Source organism: Budorcas taxicolor, chromosome 10, assembly GCF_023091745.1.
Source record: "Budorcas taxicolor isolate Tak-1 chromosome 10, Takin1.1, whole genome shotgun sequence".
NCBI lineage: Eukaryota > Metazoa > Chordata > Mammalia > Artiodactyla > Bovidae > Budorcas > Budorcas taxicolor.
In genome coordinates this window covers 84,389,170-84,412,425 of record NC_068919.1, presented here as the reverse complement: position 1 = coordinate 84,412,425, position 23,256 = coordinate 84,389,170, and the positions used below count along the sequence as shown (strand labels likewise).

The following is a 23,256-nucleotide window of genomic DNA, read 5'->3' as shown; positions in this document are numbered from 1 at the left end:
TCATGTGTCTGGCCCCAAGGAGCCAACAATGCTCGTGCTTCGACTTCTCTTTGCTGGAGAAAGGTCGAGGCCTCCATTAGCAGGGGCCTCCGTGGTGGCCTGGCGATAAAGAATTGGCCTGCCAACGCAGGAGATGCAGGTTCAATCCCTGGGTCAGAAAGACCCCCTGGAGAAGGAAATTGGCAACCCACTCCAGTAATCTTGCCTGAGAAATCCCATGGACAGAGGAACCTGGTGGGCTACAGTCCATGTGGTCGCAAAGACAGTGACTAAACACCAACAAGGCCCAATGACTCCTCTCACAAACCCTAGGCCACGGGCACCTCTACTGTCTCCATTTTACTGACAAGGCAACTGAGTTCCATGACCATCTGCTTCCTCGTTCAAGGCACACAGCTGGTGTGTCATAGAGCTGGGATTCGTGCTCAGATGTCTCTAGCTCTGGACCCTGTGTTCCTTTTTCCTGCTTCTTCTCACAGGGGCACCCCCAAGGAAGAGAGGGAAGGGACGTGGACCCGTGATGGTCTATGTGTTGAGATCTGGCTCTGCCCTCTCTGCCCAACCTGGCCAAATTCGAGACCAGAGACCCCTGGCCATTGGGAATGGGGAGTGCGCTATGCCCCCAAGGGGACCTGGGTGGGGCAGGGATGGGGGCAACCAGATAGAGTGGCTGGGGACCACACTGCACACAAAGAGTCTGCTGTGTTGCAGCCTCTGCTCTTTGGGAAAATGAGCATCATGAAGTCTTCTTGTTTTGGACAATCTGGTATCCCAGAGACCTCAAACCAAAGAAGACATGGACTGAGGACCCAGAGCAAGCAATACTGAAGACTGCAGGTGAAACCGGCCCTTCTGGGGTTGCCCAAGGGAGCGCTCGCAGGTTCTCAACTGGAATGCGGGTGCTAATGACCAGAACAGACTCCTTGCCTGAGGCTCCTTCAGGTCCAGTCAAAGGACTAAGCCTGGAGCTAAGGGAATTACTCCACAGACAGATGGAAGCCACTGGAAGCTCAGAGATCCGATGCACATTCCCTGGGCTCCATTGCTCAACCTGGGGAACACGCCCTGAGATGAGCAGGATAGGGGCCAGCCAGGCCTCAGGTGGTCTACAAAGCAACCTGCAAAGCAAGGGAAGACAGCTCAGTGAGAACCCCGGCAGGGAAGAGTGATCTTTTTTTCCAGAGCAGGACTCCCTGCGGGGCGCAGAACAGAAGTCAGTACGCGCTAGAGTCCTGGACAAGCCTGCTTGACTCAGTTTGGGTCAAGAGGGCAGCCCACGGGCCTGGCCTCGCCAGCCAAAGCCAACACAGGAAATGCCAAGCGGACCTCAACAGCCGGGTACCTCATTTGCACTGGCTAGCAGGGAGCACCCGCCTCCCCAGCACCGCTGGGACTTAGCCATGGCATTAGCACTCAGGAGATGCACAGTCCCAGGCCTGCCCTGGTAGGCCCTCTATCCCAGGGCCTGGAGGAGCCAGGCAAACACACAGGAGGCTAGCAGGCAGTGAGAGGAGTCAGGCGTTAACCTGGATGACAGCCATCGGATTGCTGTTGTTTCACACTCTTACTCCTTGGAGGGGAGCTGTGAGGGGTCATCCCCTCCGACACACCCTGGGAAGGAGACCGATGGGCAGACGGTTGTTACTCAGGCCACCGGGGTGATTAAGGCCACTGTAATTGGCCTCGCAGACAGGCAGGGGCCAGGCCTGTCTGCCGGCAGACCCCCAGGGTGTACGGGGCAGGGGAGGGGACCAAGGCCCAGGGAAGAGCACGTCCTATAGCTGCTTGTGCTGATCAGATTCGTTTGTGAACTGACATCCCATCCTCCTCAGAGATTTTCTTTTCGGGGCCCCAGTGAGGGCCAGAACTGTGGGAGTGGGTGGGTTTTGGGCAGGGAGGGGACATGAGTCTTTGGGGCTCTTTTTACCTGTGCACTAGCTGGGGCAGCCTCCAAGGCGAGACTCTGCATCCTAATTGTGGCCTCAGCTTGGCCAAAGACCACTCTGAGCCCTGCAGGGACTGCTCGGCCCACCCCAGGTGGAGGGGTCCGCTCATCTCTTGCTGGTTGGCCCCCTCATTCCTAATGCAGGTGCACCCTGTCCTCCCAGGCTCAGCACGGTGCCAGGCACAGAGTAGGTTTGCCAAGGATCTTGGCAAAGTGAGCACATTGGTGTCCTCTTGTGTCCACAAGTACCTTGTGGGAGAATGTCTGTGATCCTCTTTGAGGTCTAGGTGGTCCTCGTGGGCGCATTTTTCAGACAGCCTCAGTTATAGAGGGCTCTCGGGCCCCTAGCCCTGACCCTGCTTCTCCAGGCAGCATCCTGAACACCATCTCTGACGGGCAGATGTCCTACATTTCAGCCAAGTTCTTCCTTTCCACGTGAGAGTGTGTGTTTGTGTGTATGTGTGTGTGCGTGCACACAAGGCTGCACATCCGTGTGTATGGCTGGGGGAGACTACGTGTGCAGCCCTGGGTATTTTCTTTCCTGTCCAGCCTCTATGTTCCCTCCCTTGGAGGTCCCAGGCAGGAAGGAGAAAAGCGAGGTGTCTGGTGTGGAGGCTTCTGGGTCAAGGCCTTTTCAAAGCCTGTCTTATGTACACTTCAGTCTGAGGAACAGGTTAGGCTGGCCTCTCACAGGCCTGTTCCCTCAGCCCCCTCTCTGAGGGGTGTCCTAAGCCATCTGAGAGTAGGAGCCGGTCTTGGCTGCTCAGGGTCTTGGCTGGGATCCCTCTCCACTGGAGGAAATATCAGAGGCCAGGTACCTGGAGCCCTAGAGAGAGAACAGAGGCCCATTCGGTCAGCACCACAGTTTATTGTGATCCACACAGTCAAAGGCTTTGGCATAGTCAATAAAGCAGAAATAGATGTTTTTCTGGAACTCTCTTGCTTTTTCCATGTTCCAGCAGATGTTGGGAATGATCCCTGGTTCCTCTGCATTTTCTAAAACCAGCTTGAACATCTGGAAGTTCATGGTTCACATATTGCTGAAGCCTGGCTTGGAGGATTTTAAGCATTACTTTACTAGCATGTGAGATGAGTGCAATTGTGCAGTAGTTTGAGTATTCTTTGGCATTGCCTTTCTTTGAGATTGGAATGAAAACTGACCTTTTCCAGTCCTGTGGCCACTGCTGAGTTTTCCATATTTGCTGATATATCGAGTGCAGCACTTTCACAGCATCATCTTTCAGGATTTGAAACAGCTCAACTGGAATTCCATCACCTCCACTAGCTTTGTTCATAGTGATGCTTCCTAAGGCCCATTTAACTTCACATTCCAGAATTTCTGGCTCTATGTGAGTGATCACATCATCATGATTATCTTGGTCGTGAAGATCTTTTTTATACAGTTCTTCTGTGTGCCTCTTGAGAAACCTGTATGCAGGTCAGGAAGCAACAGTTAGAACTGGACATGGAACAACAGACTGGTTCCAAATAGGAAAAGGAGTATGTTAAGGCTGTATATTGTCACCCTGCTTATTTATTTATTTATTTATTATTCACTTACAAACTTTATTTTTCTCTCAATGACTTAAAATCTTTTCATCTTGATTTGGGGTGGGAGGCAGCTAAACTAGAAAATTATAGTTTTCCTCCTAAAAAAATGCAGTGATATTCTTTCTTATAAATTGGCCTCTCTGATTTTCTTGTCAGCCTGCTTCAAGGAAATCCATGTATTTAATACACTTGCTCGCAGTTGGGCCCAGATCAAATGGTTATTTAATCCAAATATCTGAGCAGCAAACTGAGCTGATCCTTCTGGAGAAAGGATGGTGGAACAGCCAAGACCACTGGGTAATCGAAGAGAAGACCACACATCCTGAGCTCCCCAGTCTGGAGTGAGAGGAGGACAGCTGATAAGTGGATATGCAGTGTTACCAGACAACACCGGCCCTAAACCATTGCTTCTGCCTGCCACTGCCACAAATACAGTAGGAATGCCATCCCCTTCATACTCAGCTTTAATCCTCAGAGTTTCATCTGGTCCTTTATGGGCAGAGGTGACCCTAAGTTCACATGGAATGCGAAAAGTTCCACAAGGCTTCTTAATTTTTTCACAGTGACAAAGATCAGAGGTTGAGCCCATCAATACTATAACCCTGCACTGACTTTCTGGTTTCAGAAGCAACTTTACTCTTTCTGCAACCCACTCAAAATTTTTCTTTACCATCTGTAGCCCTTCAGGAGTTACTTCCTTGAGATCACGATATGACTGTTTGTCTTTTTGCTGGCTTCGATCTCCTGATGGCCAGAGTCTCCAGAAATCATTATCAATAACATCAGCAAGAACGATTTCTCTGGTGGTTACATCAACACCAAATTCAATCTTCATATCAACTAGTGTACAGTTCTGGGGCAACCAGGATTTCTCCAGTATTTCAAAAATAGCCTGTGTAGCATGACTCATGATATCCACTTCAGTTTGTCCTATAACAAGTCCAGCAAAGCAAAAATTTGCAGCAATTAGCTGTTCCTCAGACCACTGTGGATCATTATTGGCATCATCCTTAAAAAACATCTCCACTTTAGGTGGGTAGAACTTACATCCTTCCTTAACACCAGGATTTCTTTTGAGAAAAGAACCAGTTGCTATTCTTCTACAAACCCATTCAATTGGAATCATTTCACACTTAGGTGCAATGAAAGCTGTCTCCCCACATTTTCTGGTGAAAGCAGTTTTGATACCTGCTTCCTGTAACAACTGAAAAATACAGCTGGTAATTTTATTTGAGATTGCAGCTTTTCCTTCAAGGTGATTCTTTCTGGCTGTGTTTCCTGCTGTAATCCGGTCCTTGGACTGCAGGAGGACTCTTCCTGGACTATCCAACAATTCATAGACTTCTTTTGTTTTACCCTCATAGAGTTTCTTACCAATCTTCAGTACTTTGACTGCCGCCATTGTCCGGAGTGGTCTCCCTGCTTATTTAACTTACATGCAGAGTACATCATGAGAAACGCTGGGCTGGGAGAAGCACAAGCTGGAATCAAGATTGTCAGGAGAAATATCAATAACTTCAGATATGCAGATGACACCACCCTTATGGCAGAAAGTGAAGAAGAACTAAAGAGTCTTTTGATGAAATTGAAAGAGGAGAGCGAAAAAGTTGGCTTAAAGCTCAACATTCAGAAAATGAAGATCATGGCATTCAGTCCCATCACTTCATGGCAGATAGATGGGGAAACAGTGGAAAGAGTGTCAGACTTTATTTTTGGGGGCTCCAAAATCACTGCAGATGGTGATTGCACCCATGAAATTAAAAGATGCTTACTCTTTGGAAGGAAAGTTATGACCAACCTAGATAGCATATTCAAAAGCAGAGACATTACTTTGCCAACAAAGGTCCGTCTAGTCAAGGCTATGGTTTTTCCTGTGGTCATGTATGGATGTGAGAGTTGGACTGTGAAGAAGGCTGAGCGCTGAAGACTTGATGATTTTGAACTGTGGTGTTGGAGAAGACTCTTGAGAATCCCTTGGACTGCAAGGAAATCCAACCAGTCCATCCTAAAGGAGATCAGTCCTGGGTGTTCATTGGAAGGACTGATGTTGAAGCTGAAACTCCAATACTTTGGCCACCTGATGTGAAGAGCTAACTCATTGGGAAAGACCCTAATGCTGGGAAAGATTGAGGGCAGGAGGAGAAGGAGACAACAGAGGATGAGATGGTTGGATGGCATCATCGACTCCATGGATGTGGGTTTGGGTGGACTCTGGGAGTTGATGATGGACAGGGAGGCCTGGTGTGCTGGGGTTCATTGGGTCACAAAGAGTTGGACATGACTGAGCGACTGAACTGAACTGAGGTCAGCACCAATGGGCAGGGGCAATGGCCAGCACCTACCAATGGCATTAGAGGAGAAATGCCCCTTCAAGCATAAGAACACATGTGCCCCAGCTACATTGGGGACTGAAATGCAATCCTTCCTTCCCTTGATAAAAATGTATTTATTTTTCATTGGAGGATAATTTCTTTACAAAATTGTGTTGGTTTCTGCCATACATCAACATGAATCAGCCATAGGTATACACATGTCTCCTCCCTCTTAAACCTCCCTCCCACCTCCCACCCCATCCCACTCCTCTGTTCAGTTCAGTTCAGTCGCTCAGTCATGTCCAACTCTTTGTGACCCCATGAATCACAGCATGCCAGGCCTCCCTGTCCATCACCATCTCCCGGAGTTCACTCAAACCCACGTCCGTCGAGTCAGTGATGCCATCCAGCCATCTCATCCTCGGTTGTCCCCTTCTCCTCCTGCCCCCAATCCCTCCCAGCATCAGAGTCTTTTCCAATGAGTCAACTCTTCTCATGAGGTGGCCAAAGTACTGGAGCTTCAGCTTTAGCATCATTCCTTCCAAAGAAATCCCAGGGCTGATCTCCTTCAGAATGGACTGGTTGGATCTCCTTGCAGTCCAAGGGACTCTCAAGAATCTCCTCCAACACCACAGTTCAAAAGCATCAATTCTTCGGTGCTCAGCACTCTTCACAGTTCAACTCTCACATCCATAAATGGCCACGGGAAAAACCATAGCCTTGACTAGACGGACCTTAGTCAGCCAAGTAATGTCTCTGCTTTTGAATATGCTATCTAGGTTGGTCATAATTTTCCTTCCAAGGAGTAAGCGTCTTTTAATTTCATGGTTGCAATCACCATCTGCAGTGATTTTGGAGCCCCCCAAAATAAAGTCTGACACTGTTTCCACTGTTTCCCCATCTATTTCCCATGAAGTGATAGGACCAGATGCCATGATCTTCGTTTTCTGAATGTTGAGCTTTAAGCCACTCTCCCCTTTCACTTTCATCAAGAGGCTTTTTAGTTTCTCTTCACTTTCTGCCATAAGGGTGGTGTCATCTGCATATTTGAGGTTATTGATATTTCTCCCGGCAATCTTGATTCCAGCTTGTGTTTCTCCCACTCCTCTAGGCAGCACTATTTACAATAGCTTGGACATGGAAGCAGCTTAGATGTCCATCCACAGATGGATGGATGAGGAAGTTGTGGTACATATACAGAATGGAATATTACTCAGCCATCAAAAAGAACACGTGTGAGTCAGTTCTAATGAGGTAGATGAACCTAGAGCCTTTTTTGTTTGTTCGTTTTTGGCTGTGCTGGGTCTTCATCGCTATGCGGGCTTTTCTTCAGTTGAGGAGAGCAGGGGCTACCCTCGAGTTGCAGCATGCAGGCTTTTCCTTGCAGTGGCTCCTCTTGTTGTAGAGCATGGGCTCCAGGACTCGTGGGCTTCAGTAGCTGCAAGTCCTGGGCTCTAGATCACAGGCTCAGTTGTTGTGGCACACGGCTTCTTTACTCTGCAGCATATGGGATTCTCCCGGATCGGGGATCAAACCTGTGTCTCTTACACCAGCAGGCAGATTCTTTACCACTGAGCCACCAGGGGAGCCCCCTACAGGGCTGTTGCCAGCTTGAAATGTTAAGGGACCTTTGTTCAATGAATGAATAAATGATGGATGAAGGCCCGCTGCCCATCTGGCTCAGTGTATGCTTCTCCCACCCCCACCCCCGCCCAGCTAACTCTGACTCCCTACTTATCCATCTTCTTCTCCTGAAGGGGTTAAAACAGCAGCACTTCCGAAGCAGAGTAAAGGGAGTCCAGAAGCCCCCCGGCGAGGCCTCAGCGGGATGTGTGGTGTGACGGGGAGGTGGCACCGCCCGGCAGGCTGCTAGGCCAGCCCTCTCTGCTCAGCTCAAGACCTGCTTCCAATTACCCATGAAATCTGAGCTGGAAGAGACCTATTAAAGCCCCATTTAGTTTGATCCCCTTGGGGGCCAGGGAGCTTTTCCGGCGACATCCCCCTCCTTATCCGACTGGGACTCCAAGCCCTTTGGATGTTATCTCCTCCTGGGTCAATATTGTGACAACTCCAGCTGTGACCCAGGCCACCCTGGAGTCAGAGCTGATCTGAGCCTGCTGCAGTGCAGGAGGGCCCCAAACCCAGCTCCTTTTCTACCTCAAGGCTTTCAGAAGTAGTGGGCAGTCACAGGAAGCTGCCTGCCTCTTGCCAGAACCCAGCCCAGCCTGCACCCTTCATTCCCGGCTGGTCTGCAAGTGGCCGGATGGCTCCTGGCCCACCTGGTCAATCCCAAGGGGAGTTCTTACTGGTAGGGACCATCTTTCATATATTCCCAGTAGTGCCTGATATAAAGTCCCATGTTTCATAACCCCCATTACTTAAGAAATAATAAATAATGATGATTAATGACCTCCTCCCCAAGTCCCTGAGCTCGCCTGGGTCAGACCTCCCAGGGATGTCACAGGAACTCCAGGAGGAGCCCAGGGCGTAGAGGATACCCACCCTCCATCCACACCCGCCCCCCGCCACCAAACTTCTCCGTGTCCTCTCCCACAGCCAGCAGGAGCAAGAGGAAGCCAACAGTAAACACAGGGCAGGGGCCCCACAGCCTCTCAGAAGAGGGGACCCAGCACGGAAGTGGTGGCCCAGGGCGCAGTCTCCTGTTCAGTCGGCTTTGGTTCCCTCGGGGCCACCCCGGTAGGGTGCCCTGTGCCCACCGAGGCCTGCCCTTTCCTCCTAAGGCACCCTGCCCTCCTGAGACACCCCTCCAAGTCTTGGCCTCTAAGTACTGTTCCTGTGGCTGGGAGGCACAGGGCTGCACTCCAGGGACCAGGCAGGACTTGGCTGGCCCTTTGGGGGTGGTCTGCTGGCAGATTCTGTGGCTTCTTTCCCAAATTCTGCAGCAGCAGAGAAGGAGCAAGGAAGCCACTTTGGGGGCAAGGCTGGGGCAACCCCTAGGAGGTGAGGGGAGGGCGGCAGGAAGTGGAGGATAAGAAAGTTTTTGGCAGGAGGGGTAGAGGGAGGTATCTTGGGGGCAGTGAACGAAGCCAGCCAGGCTGATCCTCTCCTCAGTCTCCCCCACTGGGCCCAATCAGGGCTGCAGAGGACTCCTGGCCAGTCTCCTGCCTCTGACCTCCTCCACCAGGTCGTGAATGGATGTGGATGCTGTCTGGGGATCTTCGCGGATGTGGATTTTATGGCCTTGGTCAATGAGGGACGCTCCTTCCTTCTGTCTAGCCTAAGCTTCGTTGCTGCGCTGTAAACTTGTAGCTCCTCATCCCCCCTAAAGTGGGTTCACACAAACGGACCCTCACTCAGCACTGACTTGTTGCATTGTTCCTCTGAAGTTCACTTCCCAGAGGAAAGAGGCCCACAGAGCCCTGGCATTCCCTGGGTACTCTGGCCCTGTCTCTGTCCCCCCACCTCCAGTAGCCAATATATGCAACCCAGGGAGGGTTCCTGTTGCATAGGAATAAGCACAGAGCCATTACCTCTCTCTTTGACGTATTTATGTATTTCTGTTCGGCTGTGCTGGGGCTTCACTGCTGTGCAGGCTACTCTCCGGTTGCAGCACGTGGGCTTCTTGTTACTGCGGTTTCTCTTGTTGGGGAGTACGGGCTCGAGGACACGCAGCCTCCAGTAGCGGTGGCGTGTGCACTCAGTAGGCGTAGTTCCCGGGCTCTGCAGCGCAGGCTCAATAGCTGTGGGGTGCGGGCTCAGTTACTCCGCGACACGTGGGATCCTTCTGGATCAGGGATCAAACCCGTGTCTCCTGCATTGGCAGGCGGATTCTTTACCACTGAACTACCGGGGAAGCCCGAGCCATTACCTTTTTGCTGGACCCTTCCTGAGCCCTCCTAGGCCTGGTCACTGGCTACGTGGGGCACAAGGGGTCCCGAGGGCTGGGGGCCGGGGGCCAGGGGCCTGGTCACCATGGGACCAGACCCCTGCCGCTCACAGATGATCGTCACCACAGCTGGACAACCGCACAGGAAAGATTCATTTATCTCTGTCAAAAGTCAGGATGCAGTGCGCAGCCCCTCCTCACACCCCTGGAGGTTGGGCATGGGTGGTGTGTGGAAAGCAGATTGTTTGGGCCTTGGCCTTGCCCAGTACCGTGGGCAGGGCAGAAGGAAGTACACCAGGATATGGACACCGGCATGCACAGATTCTCCAGCAGAATTCTCCAGCACACGCCTTCTCTACACACACCCCCAAAGCGCCTGCTCTGGTCTGCAAGCGCAGGATCACCCGCACAGGCTCACGTGCACACACGTGCACACACCCACTTTCACACAAGCAGAGGCACACTCATTTCCACACATTTCCAAACCCACACGTAGCTCCGTGTGCTCATGCTGCCTTATATCTTCCCACGAAGGTATAAATATTCATCTCCATACAATGATACGCTTCATATGGAATCACACGGAACATTAAGGGAAGGTTTTCAGCTGCTGCTTGATTTACAATATGGAATATACCGTGGAAGTTATTCCAAAGCCATTAACTCTAGACAGCATGGGAAGAGGAACCCTGGGTCCACAAGGGAAGTTTTCTCCCATGCCCTTTTGGGAGCCATCAGTCTCCCAGGGCACGAGGAGACCCCAGGCCTTGCAGAGTGGGTAGAATTTCAATAGGTAGGCGTGGTGACGTGTTCCAGGAAGAGGGTCTGGTCAGAGCAGGGGAGCAGAGAAGGAAGAGTTTCAGGCCAGGATTAAGGCAAGGCTTGGGGACGGCTTGATTGGAGTGGAGGGTTCTCTGGCACAGCCTAGGGGATAATGCAGCAGCTAGAAAGTGTAAGAGGTCTTTTGTGATGGAGAGCCATGGCAAATGTTTGAGCTGGAGAGTGTAAAGATAAGAATGGCTCCTTAGCAAACTTCGTTCACTCTATGCCTTGTGAGATGAGAGCCCAGAGCGGGGAAATGAGCGATTCTACCTGGAGCTAATGCGGGGAGAGGAAACAGCTTCACATCTGACATGAGCTTTCAAGGATGGACAGGAGTGGTCCAGATAAGGAAGGATGGGAAGAAGTCCTGAAGCTGGACCTGGCAGCTGGGGAATGCGGAGGAGGGCTGTGTTATTTTTCACATGCTGCTCATAGAGCCAAGCACAGGTTGTCTTGAGGAGCTGAACACAGCATCTAGTCCGGAGGCAGGAGTCCCAACAGCTATGACCAAGTTCACCAGGACACCCAAAATGAGGCCACTGAACAGTGCATGATGTTATCCTGGAGCAGGCTGACCTGACCTCGAGAGGAGAACTCTTCTGAATGAGTGAGAGCCCTAGGGTGAGGACACAGAAGGAGCCTTCAGGGCCAGTTGGCTGGCCTTCCTGAGGGACCACTCATGTCTCAAGGTCACCTGGATAGAGAACAGGTAGAGCTATGGGGACCACCTGGCTCTGATCCTTTGACACATCCCCTCCCTTGGAAACCTCACTAAAGCCATTCTTGCCAACCTCTGCCCCACTGTAACCCTGCCATCCTGCTGAGGGCTGTGGCCAAGAGGCCCAGGGCCCTAGGCTGCAAACCCACCAGAGCGGGAAACACCACATCCCAGCTGTCTGACCCAAATCCATCCAGAGGCCAGCCAGCTTGGCTGGCTGAAGTTCAGCTTAGCCCAGATCCAGAAGACACTGCTGGGAAGAGGCAAGGGCTGAAAGAAAGCTGCTGGGTCAAACCCCTTCTGAGCCCTACAGTGTAGGATTCCCCCTGGCACATCCATGGGCTTGTCCATTGCCAAGTATTTCTCCAGGCATTTCTGTGCAGTCTTAAGTGATACAGGTGGCCTTGACAGCTGGTGGTTGGACCCCAACCTGATTGCCAAAGGCCTGGAGGTCTGGCCTTGAGCCCCACTTAGGACAAAAGTGAATCTGGTTGAAAACCCGCAGTCCCATCTTGCAAATTTGGAGAAAGCTTGTCATCATGCAGAGACCCTCACTCTGAGATCAACTCCCTCCTTCCTCCTGGCCCTCCCTTCCCACCCCAGCCCTACCCGCAGCCAACAGCTTGCATCAGCAGCAACAGCTGTTGCAGCCCTTGGGACAGCCTGGGGCCACTACCGCCACTGCAAAAGATGAAAGGAGGCTGGGCGTTGTTGGGAGGGGGGAGCGGTCATGCCGGGCTGCTGCCTCCTCCCTAGTTCTGTGGAGTAGGCTCCGCTCATCCTCCAGACACCTGCCCCTGGGCCCCCAGCCCCCGAGCAGGCTCCTTGCTCCCTTCCCTCTGCTTTCTCCTCCATCCATGCAGCTCCCAGCCAGGAGATGCTTTTCTGCTGCCCGTGGCCTCTGGTGCTTTCTCCCGTCTACCACATTCCATGCATACTCCCTCTCAGCCCCTTTTGCAGAGAGAGGAGCCATAGGGTCCCAGAGTCAGAATCAAGCAGCAGGGTGGAGACAGGCAGAGGATACAGCCTCTGAGACAGTCCCCGAGGACATCTGGTCACAGAAGGAGATGCAGAAGTGGATGGCGAGACAGAGGCCCAGAGTCAGGTGACTCCCACCAAGCAGCCCCCATGAGTGTCGTTGTGGGTGCTCCTGTGGGGGGCAGAGCCAGTGCTGAGACAGTTTCATGAAGGGTGGGCCTGAGTGGGCCCGCCCCTCCCCACGTTCCCATTGCTACTTGCCCACCGGGTCTGGGGTTCTAGATGGATCACTCGGTGGGCTGGTGTTTGGGATGGCTGAGGATGCAAGCTTTGGAGTGAGACACTTAGACCTGCCCTTCCAAGGCTATGTGATGTGGACCAAGAGCCTTCATCTCTCCACGCCTTGGTGACTTTGGTGAAAATGGGTCTGCTGTTGTACCCATGATTCCTGTGGGGCGCAGATGAGTTAGTGTTGCAAAATACTCTGCAGAGTTCCTGGCACCGAACAACGTGATCTTGGGGTTAGGCGATTATTACCCTTGTTTTCTGAGCTTTGATTTCCTTGCTTGTCAGAAAGAAAGTGAAAGTGAAGTCACTCAGTCGTGTCCGACTCATTGCGGACCCCATGGACTGTAGTCTACCAGGCTCCTCCATCCATGGGATTTTCCAGGCAAGGATATTGGAGTGGGTTGTCATTTCCTTCTACCTATACACCTCCCAGTGGCTGTGGGGAGTGAGCAGGTAGACATCAACTCGTGGTCCCACTCTAAGCCTGAAGGCTGTGGGGCCAGGACCCACCCCTGTCCCAGCCCTGTGCCTGACTGGCCACTGAGGCCCCCAGGCAGGCTTCATGCCCAGCCAGGCAACAGGTGTCAGGGCCAGCCCGGTGCAGGTGCAGCTTTGTTGGGGGATGTAGTGGGGGTAGTCCCTCCCCACCCCACCGTTTCCTCCTCAGGCACGGCTTCCCCCAGCTGCTGGCTGGATGAGCTGTGCCCCGGAGGAAGGCTGGGTGGAGGGAGGCAGCCAACGTGCACGCGGCTGGGGCTGAGTAAGCGCCGTTTCCTGCTGCCACCGTCAGCAGCTTCAGCCCCACTGGCCAGTGGGCGGCTTACAATGCTTGCTGGGGCAGGCGCTCAGCCACGGGGCAGGGTCACTTCCCTGAATTGTCCCGGTCGCCGGCTACCCCAGCACACCTGGCAGGCCTGTCTTGGGGAGCCGTGGGGTGCCTAGCCAGGCCGGAGAATGTCATACCAAAGGACAGCCAACCCCCACAAGGCCAGAGGGTGGGGGGCTTGGTTGGGCATGGGGTCCACAAGAGAGCCAGGGAAGGGGTAGGGGCTGAGTTTGGCCCCAGCCCACTGTGCCCCCTGGCAGCAGCAGCAGGAGTGTCCGAATAGAACTCTACACCAAGACTGGACTCGGGCCAGCCTTCTGGCAGCATCTCCCACTATCTCAGTGGGCTTGGGGTATCACAAACACCCTAGCAGAGTACTCTGAGGCAACCAAGAGGGGTGGGATGGGCTAGCAGGTGAGAGGGCGGTTCGCGAGGGAGGTGACATATGCCTACACATGGCTGATTCATGTTGATGTATGCAGGAACCGGCACAACATGCTAAAGCAATTTTCCTCCAATTTAAAATAAGCAAATAAATAAAACCCAGCAGACAGTGAGAACAAATGCAAGTGGCTAAAGCTCACTTGGAGGGAGAATGTTCAACTCAACTCCCCAGTAACCAAGAAAACGTATGCAAAACAATCCCAAGTCTTTCCCAGACCTAATGGCAAAGATGTTAAAAAAGAATGATGATACTAAGGCCTGACGAGGCGTGGGCATCTCCTCATTCTGGACATGGTAGGGAGGAATGGAATGGCTTTACTCTAGGGAACTTGACAGTAAGCCTCAAAAGCCTTTGACCCAGAAATTCTACTTCTAAGCATGAAGGGACGCAAGCAATAAATATGTACATGAAAGTCACTCAGTCGTGTCCGACTCTTTGCGACCCCGTAGACTATACAGTCCATGGAATTCTCTAGGCCAGAATACTGGAGTGGGTAGCCTTTCCCTTCTCCAGGGGATCTACCCGACTCAGGAATTGAACCGGGGTATCCTGCATTGCAGGCGGATTCTTTACCAGCTGAGCTACCAGGAAAGCCCACGTGCTCATCGTAGCACTGTTAATAATGGAGAAAACATGAGATACAACCTGAATGTCCAATTATAGGTGGATTTGAAAAGAAAAATTTAATCACACAGTGATAAGTCTTCTCTGGAACTACAACCATGAAAAATGATGCCAGATAGCAGCATTCTCATATGTTAATGTGCACAAGAATATCCTTGGGATCTTGTTAAAATGAATATTTTGATTTAACAGGTCTGGGGGTGATACCTAAAATCCTGCATTTCCAGCAAGTTCCTAGGGGATGTCGATGCTGCTGGTCCCTGGACCACACACTTCAAGCAGCGAGACTATAGAATTTTTACTACTCACAGGAAAAGATATTATCAAAATATGATAAAATGAAGAAGAGCATGCTACAAGCAATATGATGCCGTTCTTATTTTTAAAAAGCTATGCATGCTTAGAAAGAAATCTAGACGAATATCAAAATATTAATAGAGGTTTTCTCTGAGTGATGAGGTTGGGTGGTTTTTATTTTACTCTTTATGTAAACTCATATTTTCTACAAAGGATATACAGTCGTCTCTTGGTAGCTACTGGGGAGTTGGTTCCAGGACCACCACCTGCTGATGCTTAGGTCCCTGATATAAATGGCACAGTACTTGCGTATACCCTGCGCATGCACATCCTCCCACATACTTAAATTCTGTAGTTTTAAAAATTTCGTTATTTATTTATTTGGGGCTGTGCTGGGTCTTCGTTGCTGCGTGCGGGTTTTCTGTAGTTTCTGAGGGGGGCGCCTACTCTCTAGTTGCGGTGCTCGGGCTTCTCGTTGCAAGGGCTTCTCTCGTTGCAGAGCAGGGCCTCTGGGACACTCAGGGTTTCAGGGTTTCAGTAATTGCGGCGCATAGGCTTAGTTGTCCAGCAGCATGTAGAATCTTCCCGGACCAGGGATCGAGCCCACGTTCCCTGCATCGGCAGGCGGATTCTTCACCACTGGACCACCAGGGAAATCCCTCTCATATACTTTAAATCATCTTTAGATTACTTATGATACCTAATACAATGTAAATGCTATGTAAATAGTTGTCAGTGTGCAGCAAATCCACGTTTGCTTTTTGGAAATTACTGGAATTTTTCTCCTGAATATTTTCAGTCCGTGGGTGATTGAATCCTTGGATTCGGAACCCTCGGATGCGGAGGGCTGACTGTATTTGTTTAATTAAAACAGAGTGTCTGTTTATACTGCCAGGCCACACCCTGAATGTAAGAGGTGAGTCTCAGAGGAAGGGAAAGCATTGCTGAGACCAGTTATGAAAGGTGTGTCCCTCGGTGCAAGAGCCCGCCCTGAACTGAGAAGGCCTGGCCAGGCCAGAGGCCTGGGAATGGGGTTTTTCGGACCTGGACCAGGAAGAGGATGCAAAGTGTCAGAGGAACCTTAGGTGGTATGCTTGCAGATGAGCTGTCCTCCGCGAGGCAGGTACAGGCCAGGAACCGAGGCCCCCATCCCAGGCCTTTGACACTAGAGGGCAGACATCTCAGCCTCCAGACAGTGACCCATCCCACTTCCCTCAGTTTTTCTACCTCCTTTGTCCTTCTTTCCCCTGAGTGCCCACTGGGACCCACAGGGTGGGGACAGTGGGCACCAAGAACAGAGAGATCCCCACCGGAAGGTGACTCCTATTTCAGGGCAGAGATCAGACTCCCAGGATGGCTCTTCCAGAAACTCTTCTTCGAGGACCAGCCTCCGTGGGTCTGGGTTTGCTGCAATTCAGGACAGGCTTCCCACACAAAGCGATGCTGTGTTCACCTACCTGAGGACAGGGTGACTAGAGAGGACCATCAGGCATTTGCAAAGTCCTTTGTGGGATAACCTGCTGGATGACCTTGTGTGGGCCTTTTGACCTCTACTTGAGCTTTCTCAGCCATAATAGAGAGGAAAATTACCCAGAGATCTTTTGGGCTGCATAAGGCTTTGAGTGTCATATGCTCGGGGAAAAAACAATAAACAAAAACAACTCTTTGCAAGTTGTAAAAACATGTACCAAAACTGAGAAGCTTGCCTATCCTTTTCACTCTTTTTCAGAGAGGATATGACTTAAGCCTTCCATATTGCCTGGTGGAGCTTGCCAATGAGGGTCTGCATCCCAGACATTATACCTATTCTGACTATGGAATTGGAATGTTCATTTTTCTATGCCACTGGTTCTCAAAGTACGGAAAGCATATGAGATGATTTGGGGTGTGTTTGAGATGATTTTAGCTAGCCCTGAATACGATTGAGTCATGAAGTGGGAAAATTATTCCCTTTCCAATCCTCTCTCCATGCTTCTAGTGAGTTCAAGAGAAAACCTCAGTTAGGAGTTAATATGTCTCTAACACCTAAACGTCCTGTCCAAAACAAAAAGAGAGCGGACCTCAGACTCAGAGTCTTCACTGGCAATATCCGGTTATAATTTATTTTTACAGTTATTTTACTATTTAAAGTAGTGATATAACATTTCCTTTAAAAATGTTTTATAAGTTTAAAAAAATCAATCTAAAACAAACAAACAACAGTGTAGGCGGTACTAGGATTTGGCCAGCTTCATGATCATGGCACGTGGTTATGAAGATACTGGTCCCTGGAGGGAGGCAGGCACCCTTTCAGGGAGTGATGCCTCAGGTTGACTCTTCTGAGGCTCCACCTGCCCACCCATCACTGCTTATACTGGCTCTGGTCTTAGGGGTGGCTTCTCACTTTTCCTCCTCTTACTGCCAGGTTTTGAACATGTCAAGGGCTGAGAGTGTTTAAGTCTCAGAATCTCCCCCAGAACAACCCAGTACAGGGCCTGGAACAGGATAAATGTCATTCACAAAGGGCTAAAAGACTTGAGGTCAGAGGTCAGGCTTCGTGGGGCATAAGATATTTGCTATATCCAAGTATCAACTGGGAGCTGGGAACCTGAGCATTGTCCTAACTCCTACACTCACATCTATGGCCCTGGACAAGCCCCTTCCACCCCCTCATCTGACTGCATCACAGTATGTTTTCAGCACACTGAGTGTGGTCAAATCAAATCCAGTGTCATTCAAACCCTTTTGCATATAGAAAACAAGAATTGAAGATGAGACTGGAGGAACAGAGGGTGGTAAAATGGGGTGAGAGGCAGAAGAGCTGGAAAGGGAGGATGCCGAGGACCCTTCACAACCTTATCTAGGGCTGGGAAGACCTGGAAACTGCCCTCTGTGACTTTGAGCACAGGCCTCCGCTGCTAGCGGAGCTCCCCAGGTTTGTCCAGCACAAAACCCCTGGTCTTTGGAGTCACGTGTCTAGTATCACATGACAAGTTCCAGCTTGGCTGCTCACTGGCTAGGTGACCTGAGGCAAATTACTTAACCTGTTGGTTCCTCACCATTCTCAGCACTAAGATGCAGTGATGCCAAGGCTCAGGGCTATTGTGAGGATGGAGGGAGATATCACATGTGTACATGCGATCTGACACACAGCAAGTGCTCAGTAAATGTGGGTTCTGGAGAACTCGTGAAGGTTCTTGGAAGAAAGATAGGGAAGTGATTCACACTATATGAAGTCATCTAGAGCACTTGATTCATAACTGGGGAGAATGGGACTCCCCAAAGCTGTCCTGTTCTAAAGCAAGAGCTGGAAAGTAGAGTGCAACTGTCAGATCCACCTCCACCCCCATCTCCCACCTCCACCCCACGCTACTAAGGCGGGAGCCAGTTCTGCCCTCTTAGAGTCTCTTGGGCTATAGATTCGAGGCCCCTGTTCTTCTCCAAGATGACGGGAGCTGGAGGAAGAGGAGGATCTTTGGAGAAGCAGCCAAGTGTTCTTTGACTCATAAGAGAGCCAGGGGCCAGGGGGCTGGCTGGAGGACCTCTGTCTGTCTGCTGAAAGCTCCGCTAGACTTTCTGTCTCCTCCACCCCTGGGAATCCAACCATAAGAGGAACTAATCTGGCTCCCCTCTGCACCCCTTGCCCCCAACACAGTTTCCTTCCTGTGCTTTCTGGAAGAAGATGAGAGCTGGGAAAAGAGGGATGCGGCTGGGGAGGCAGGTCCAGCTCAGCTGGGCCGCAACATCTGTATGTTTAACTGTGGCCTCCCCATTCCTGTTTCGAACTAAGAACTGAGAGGGGATGGGAGAGCACCAATTCTCCCCAGGAAGCAGTGATCTGATTCACTTTCCAGGATAAGCCATGGAAGAACGCAGCCTTTTTCCTATAAGACTCATGTAAAACTGTGGAACTCATGCTGTTACCTTTATATGGCAAAATGTGGAAGAGCACATTTGTTAACAGAAAACTCCGAGGTGATGACTTAAACAAGATGGAAGTTTATTTTCTCCTCACATAAAATAAGTTTGGACATTAATAGCCAGGGCTGGTATGAAGACTCTGCAAAGTTTTCAGGGATCCAGTTTCCTTTCAACTCATCTTCAAGGTCTAAGATGACTGCAAGAACTCCTGCCATCATATTTGAGTTCCAGGCAAAAGCTTGGAGAAGTAAAGCATGCTTCTTTTTTAAGGGGACTCTTCAAAGTCCAAATTCCAAATTTTCCCTTACACCCAGAACTCTTCAGAAGCCCTCAGGGGCAAGTATTGGCCAAAACTTGGTCATAAGGTCACTGCCAGCTCCAGAGACAGCTGGAAATGAGCTCTTCTATCTGGGTGACAATAGATCTTATCTCATCTCTTCACACAACCACTGTCCTGAGTCAAACCTCTCTCAGCTCTATCATAAGCACAGATCTGGCCTGCCTGCCTCCAGGCCAACCCTCCACCTCTGGCCATATCACTCTCTTATTCAAGAACTTGCAGTGGCTCCCTGGAGCCCTTGGAATTAACTGCAAACTCGCAGTATGGCCTTCAAATCTCTTCACAATCTGACTCCAGCCTTCCTTTCCAGCCTCTTCTTCAGGTATGGATGCACACTCTCCCAGGCCTGCACTCTGTCCAGCGCCACCAGATTCTTCTATGTCTTTCAAATAATCCATGCCTCACCAGGTTACTCCCTTTGACCAGAAAGCTCTTTCCCCCTTTCGATCCCTGATAAACTTCCATCATCCTGTGAGATGCTGCACTAGCATCGCCTTCTCCATGTGAAACCTTCCTTGCCTGCTCTGTGGACCTCCTGGCAAGTCTCTGGAACACTCTTCTATGTTAGCATGCCCTCCAGCGGACAGATGTCGAAGGTAAGAGCCGCTCACCTGCATGAAGTCCATGGATCTGCAGCAGAGACCCTGGACAGTTTTGTTTTGCATGGACTTGGTGTTATTTAAGACCAGAAGCTCCTCCAGCACCATCATGGCCTGGGTGTCCCCCACAGTGAGCCCAGGGCCCGGCACAGAGTAGGGCTGAATGAGTGAAGGACCCACAGAAGACACAGCTCCTTCTCTTCCCCACTGTAGCCCAGAGTCCAGCCTATTCACCGCCCTGGCCCCCTCCCTCTGAAGTGCAGAATGACAGCTTGACCAGGGACTAACACTCTAAAGGATGACATTAAAATGGAACAGATACGGGCCCTCACAGCAAACCTCACCCAGATCCACACCATTCCAATTATGAGATGTTTAGTCTATACTGTCTCCACTAACCTTTCGACCCATAACAGAGGCAGCGTCATTCCTGACGAGGACAGAAGCCCCTCACCGCCCCCTGGGCTCCCAACATCGGGGGAGCGCTGAGCCAAGACTCTAGGTCCTTTGTGCCCTGCCAACTCCGGGAGGCTGGACGGAGGACAGGCTGGCTGGCTCCCCAGACTCTGCAGCCTCTGGACATGGTGCTTCGAGGGTGAGGGGCTGGGATGGGTCTTCTGGTTGCTATTTTCTTCTACTTCTCCCCAAGTACCCCCATTCCTACCAGGTGCTAGGAAGTCCTTCTGTTGCTACCAGAAAGCAGGCATGACTCTTTTCCTTTGGGAGGAGTCCCTGCAGAAGACTTTTGTCACACTGCCACCCGGAAGACACAGCTGGGGCATTCAGCATCCTTCCCCTAGGAGCGTCAGGCCCTGGTTCTAGGGCCCATCTCCCTTCTAGCTTCTGGGTGGAGGCCTCCCCTGGGGGAAGGAATGGTCAGGGTTCCCAGGCCAGGGAGATTCAATATTGATTTGGATCTCTCACCCCTACATGAGCGCGCCGACACACACGGATACACACACACCAGCATCCTCCTTCCCTCTCGGTGTTCCCACAGCACTTTGCGCCTGGACTCTGGTTCTTCAGAGGCCAATTCACAATGATCTGTGATTGTCTATGACCCGAGAGCATCTCTGTCTCCTTAGGTGAACGGCACAGAGAAGGGGCCCAAGAATGGGGGTGCCTGGGGGTGCCCTCTCCTCTCCTGACACTCCCGTGCTATGGAGAAGGAGGTCTCTGAGGTTGACTCCACCCCCTTGGAGGTCAGAGGACTAGCCTGGAAGCCTTGCCTCCTCTGGGATGGCTTTCCTGCCATCCATGGTAACCATGGTGACCAAGGGATGTCTGCTTGACGCTTAGAGGGGGTAATCTGGCCCATGCCGTTCCCCTCTCCCCAGGAAACAATGATAACGGCTGAAGTTATTAAACACAAGGTACCATGCTATGTGATCGACTTCTACTTTCTCACTTAAACCCAGCTGCTAAAGACGGGATTAGAAAGCTGGAAAGACTTGCCCAAGGCCACACAGCTAGAAAGAGACAAGCTCTCAAGCCCTGCCAGACACTGCCTCCTCGAATGAGTCTCCTAGTGCTCGTCCATTCTTCTCCCTTCTGCAGCTTGCTGGGCACACAGGAGGTGCTACTCGAGGCGGGCAAGAGCGGCCCCCTGCCCTCTGCCCTCAGGCCTCCTTGGCGGAGTGGGGGAGGAGGAGGCCGACCTGCCACACCAGCCACCCAGCTGTTGTTGCCGGGGAAGGACGGCCCCGAGCTGTCACAGGCCCTCCAGTTCTCAGAGAGCTCTGTTCCACATCACAGCCGATTAGTTACAAATCGCTTCCTCTCCTCTTGTATCACTTACACCCCAGAGAGAAAGGGGAGATTGTTCCTTAGGAGGACGGTCTCCTGGCCCCTCTCACAAGGGCAGCTGGGACACACAATGGGAAGGAGAGGAGGGGCTGGGAGGAAAAGGGGGCGTCGTCACAGGACATGGGACATCGAACAGCTCAGCAGCTGGGAAGGGACCCACCATGTCCATCCCAGTAGGCAGCAGGCATGTGGGGGACCAAGGCTTAGCAAGGGCCCTGAGCTATGGGGGCAGGACGGGAAGGCAGTTATGGTGCAACTCAAGGGCCCAGTTTCAGGAGAATAGCTGGTCAAGGACCCCCACCCAGCCCTCCAGCCCCCTGCCCTGGGAGGACGGGCTCTGGTTGGGTAGCCGGAGCACAGCAGGTGCTGGCCTCTGGATTTCTAGAGAGCTTTGGTAACTCGGGGATCTGAACAAATGCCTTCCCTCAAAACAGCCTGCCAGTCCTCCTGCTCCTCTGGTTTTGATAAAGCCCAGGCTGGAACCTGGAAGAGCCTGGAAGGAAGGGCAGTGTCAGCGAGGCTGCTGGACACGAGGTGCTGGCTGAGGCCCCTGTGCCCCTGCTGCGCCTTGACTTTGCTGTTGCCACTAAGCGAGGTCCCAAGCACGCAGAGTACCCCTTTGTCATTCCACTTCGCACAGCTGAGACCAGCTGGCATTTTCACAAAGAACTTTACTAAATACTAAGGGAGAACAAAAGGGAAATAATTACAGAAAACACGAAAAACCCAGCCCCGGCTGCCAAGTTCCCAAAGTACAGGTTTCCGATCCTCTGGTGACAACACGTCACCCCAAAAGCCTGGGCTAAGGCCACGGGCACCTCGCCTGGCTGCCCTCATTCACAGTCTCGTGGCAGCTGCCATCTTGCTTTCCACTCCTGGGAAACACTCGGTCCCTCGTGGGTTCTACTCTTGTCTCTCTTCCAACTCGGACCTATCCTAGGCCTCCCACCAGGTTCTGGTCTCTGGCCCAAGGCATGAGCCGTGTCCCCTGGGGGCTGGCGGGGCTGTGGTGACCAACCCAGGGCAGGATTACATAGTAACGGGAGGTTGTTTTCCCACACCACCCGACCAGAGGGGCCCACCCAAGTTGTCTTGAGCATGGGGTCTAGGAGGATTACCTCTGAAGGCTGAAGGACTTTTGGATAAGCAATGAGCAGGCTTGGGACATTTTCCTTGTGGAAAGAGGAGAAAGTGTTCTGAGGATGGGCCCACCTCAACAAACATCAAGTAAGCCCCTACAGTGCGCCAGGCACTGCACGAGGTGCTGGGGGGCCCAAGGGTGAACAAGTGTCTGTTTCATAAGCTGAGGGAAGACAAACCAGCATCTGGGTAGTGGTGATGCTGAGGGCCAGGAGCCGTTATAGAAGGGAAATTCAAAGTGCAGAGGGAGCCTGGGTTAGGAGTGCTGGTGGCCAGGGAGGCCAATGGAGCCTGAATGAAGTTCGTGGAGAGAAGGAGAGAGACTCAAGGTTGAGCCTGGGGTGGGTCCACTGGCCCAGGAGGCTGGACGAGAAGGCAGAGAGGCCAGCCAACCATCTTCTTGCTGCTGACTTTGGCTTGCTGGTGGCACAGCACACGTCCATGCTATAAAGGGCAAAGGCCTTTGGCCCATGCTGCCTGCTGCCCCTTTCCCTGGCAGCCAGGAAGCAGGAGATTCTCGTCCTTGGATACTCTGCTTCCCTCTCATCTCTGGACACCATCTGGGGTTCAGGGACAAGGTCAGAGCCACCTGAGACACCACTCCAGAGGCTAATGACCAATGTCATCAAGGGAGAAGGAAGAAATCAGAGTTGGGAAATAGATCAGAGGGTCAAGGCTATGAAGAGGCCAGGCCGAAATGAGAAAATGAGTCAGGAAGCCAAAAGCCAAGAAATAGGGATGGGCTGGGGCAAGTGTTTCAGGCTCAGACCATGACTAATGCAAGGTGTGGGAAGCCTTGTGTCTTAGGGCAGTCTCAG

At 51.8% G+C, this 23,256-nt stretch overlaps 1 protein-coding gene across 1 annotated transcript; it reads right to left on the bottom strand.

The window, feature by feature from the left end:
• Positions 1 to 3,620: 3,620 nt before the first annotated feature.
• On the bottom strand, positions 3,621 to 4,904 carry LOC128054482 (bifunctional phosphoribosylaminoimidazole carboxylase/phosphoribosylaminoimidazole succinocarboxamide synthetase). The gene has a single exon (XM_052647109.1). It carries the CDS (start codon positions 4,896 to 4,898, stop codon positions 3,621 to 3,623), a length of 1,278 nt encoding a protein of 425 aa, XP_052503069.1. The 5' UTR covers positions 4,899 to 4,904.
• Positions 4,905 to 23,256: the final 18,352 nt, after the last annotated feature.

What these genes read in the sequence shown, in the direction of transcription:
- LOC128054482 (XM_052647109.1), bottom strand. Translation starts at nt 4,898, where the DNA reads ATGGCGGCAGTCAAAGTACTGAAGATTGGTAAGAAACTCTATGAGGGT.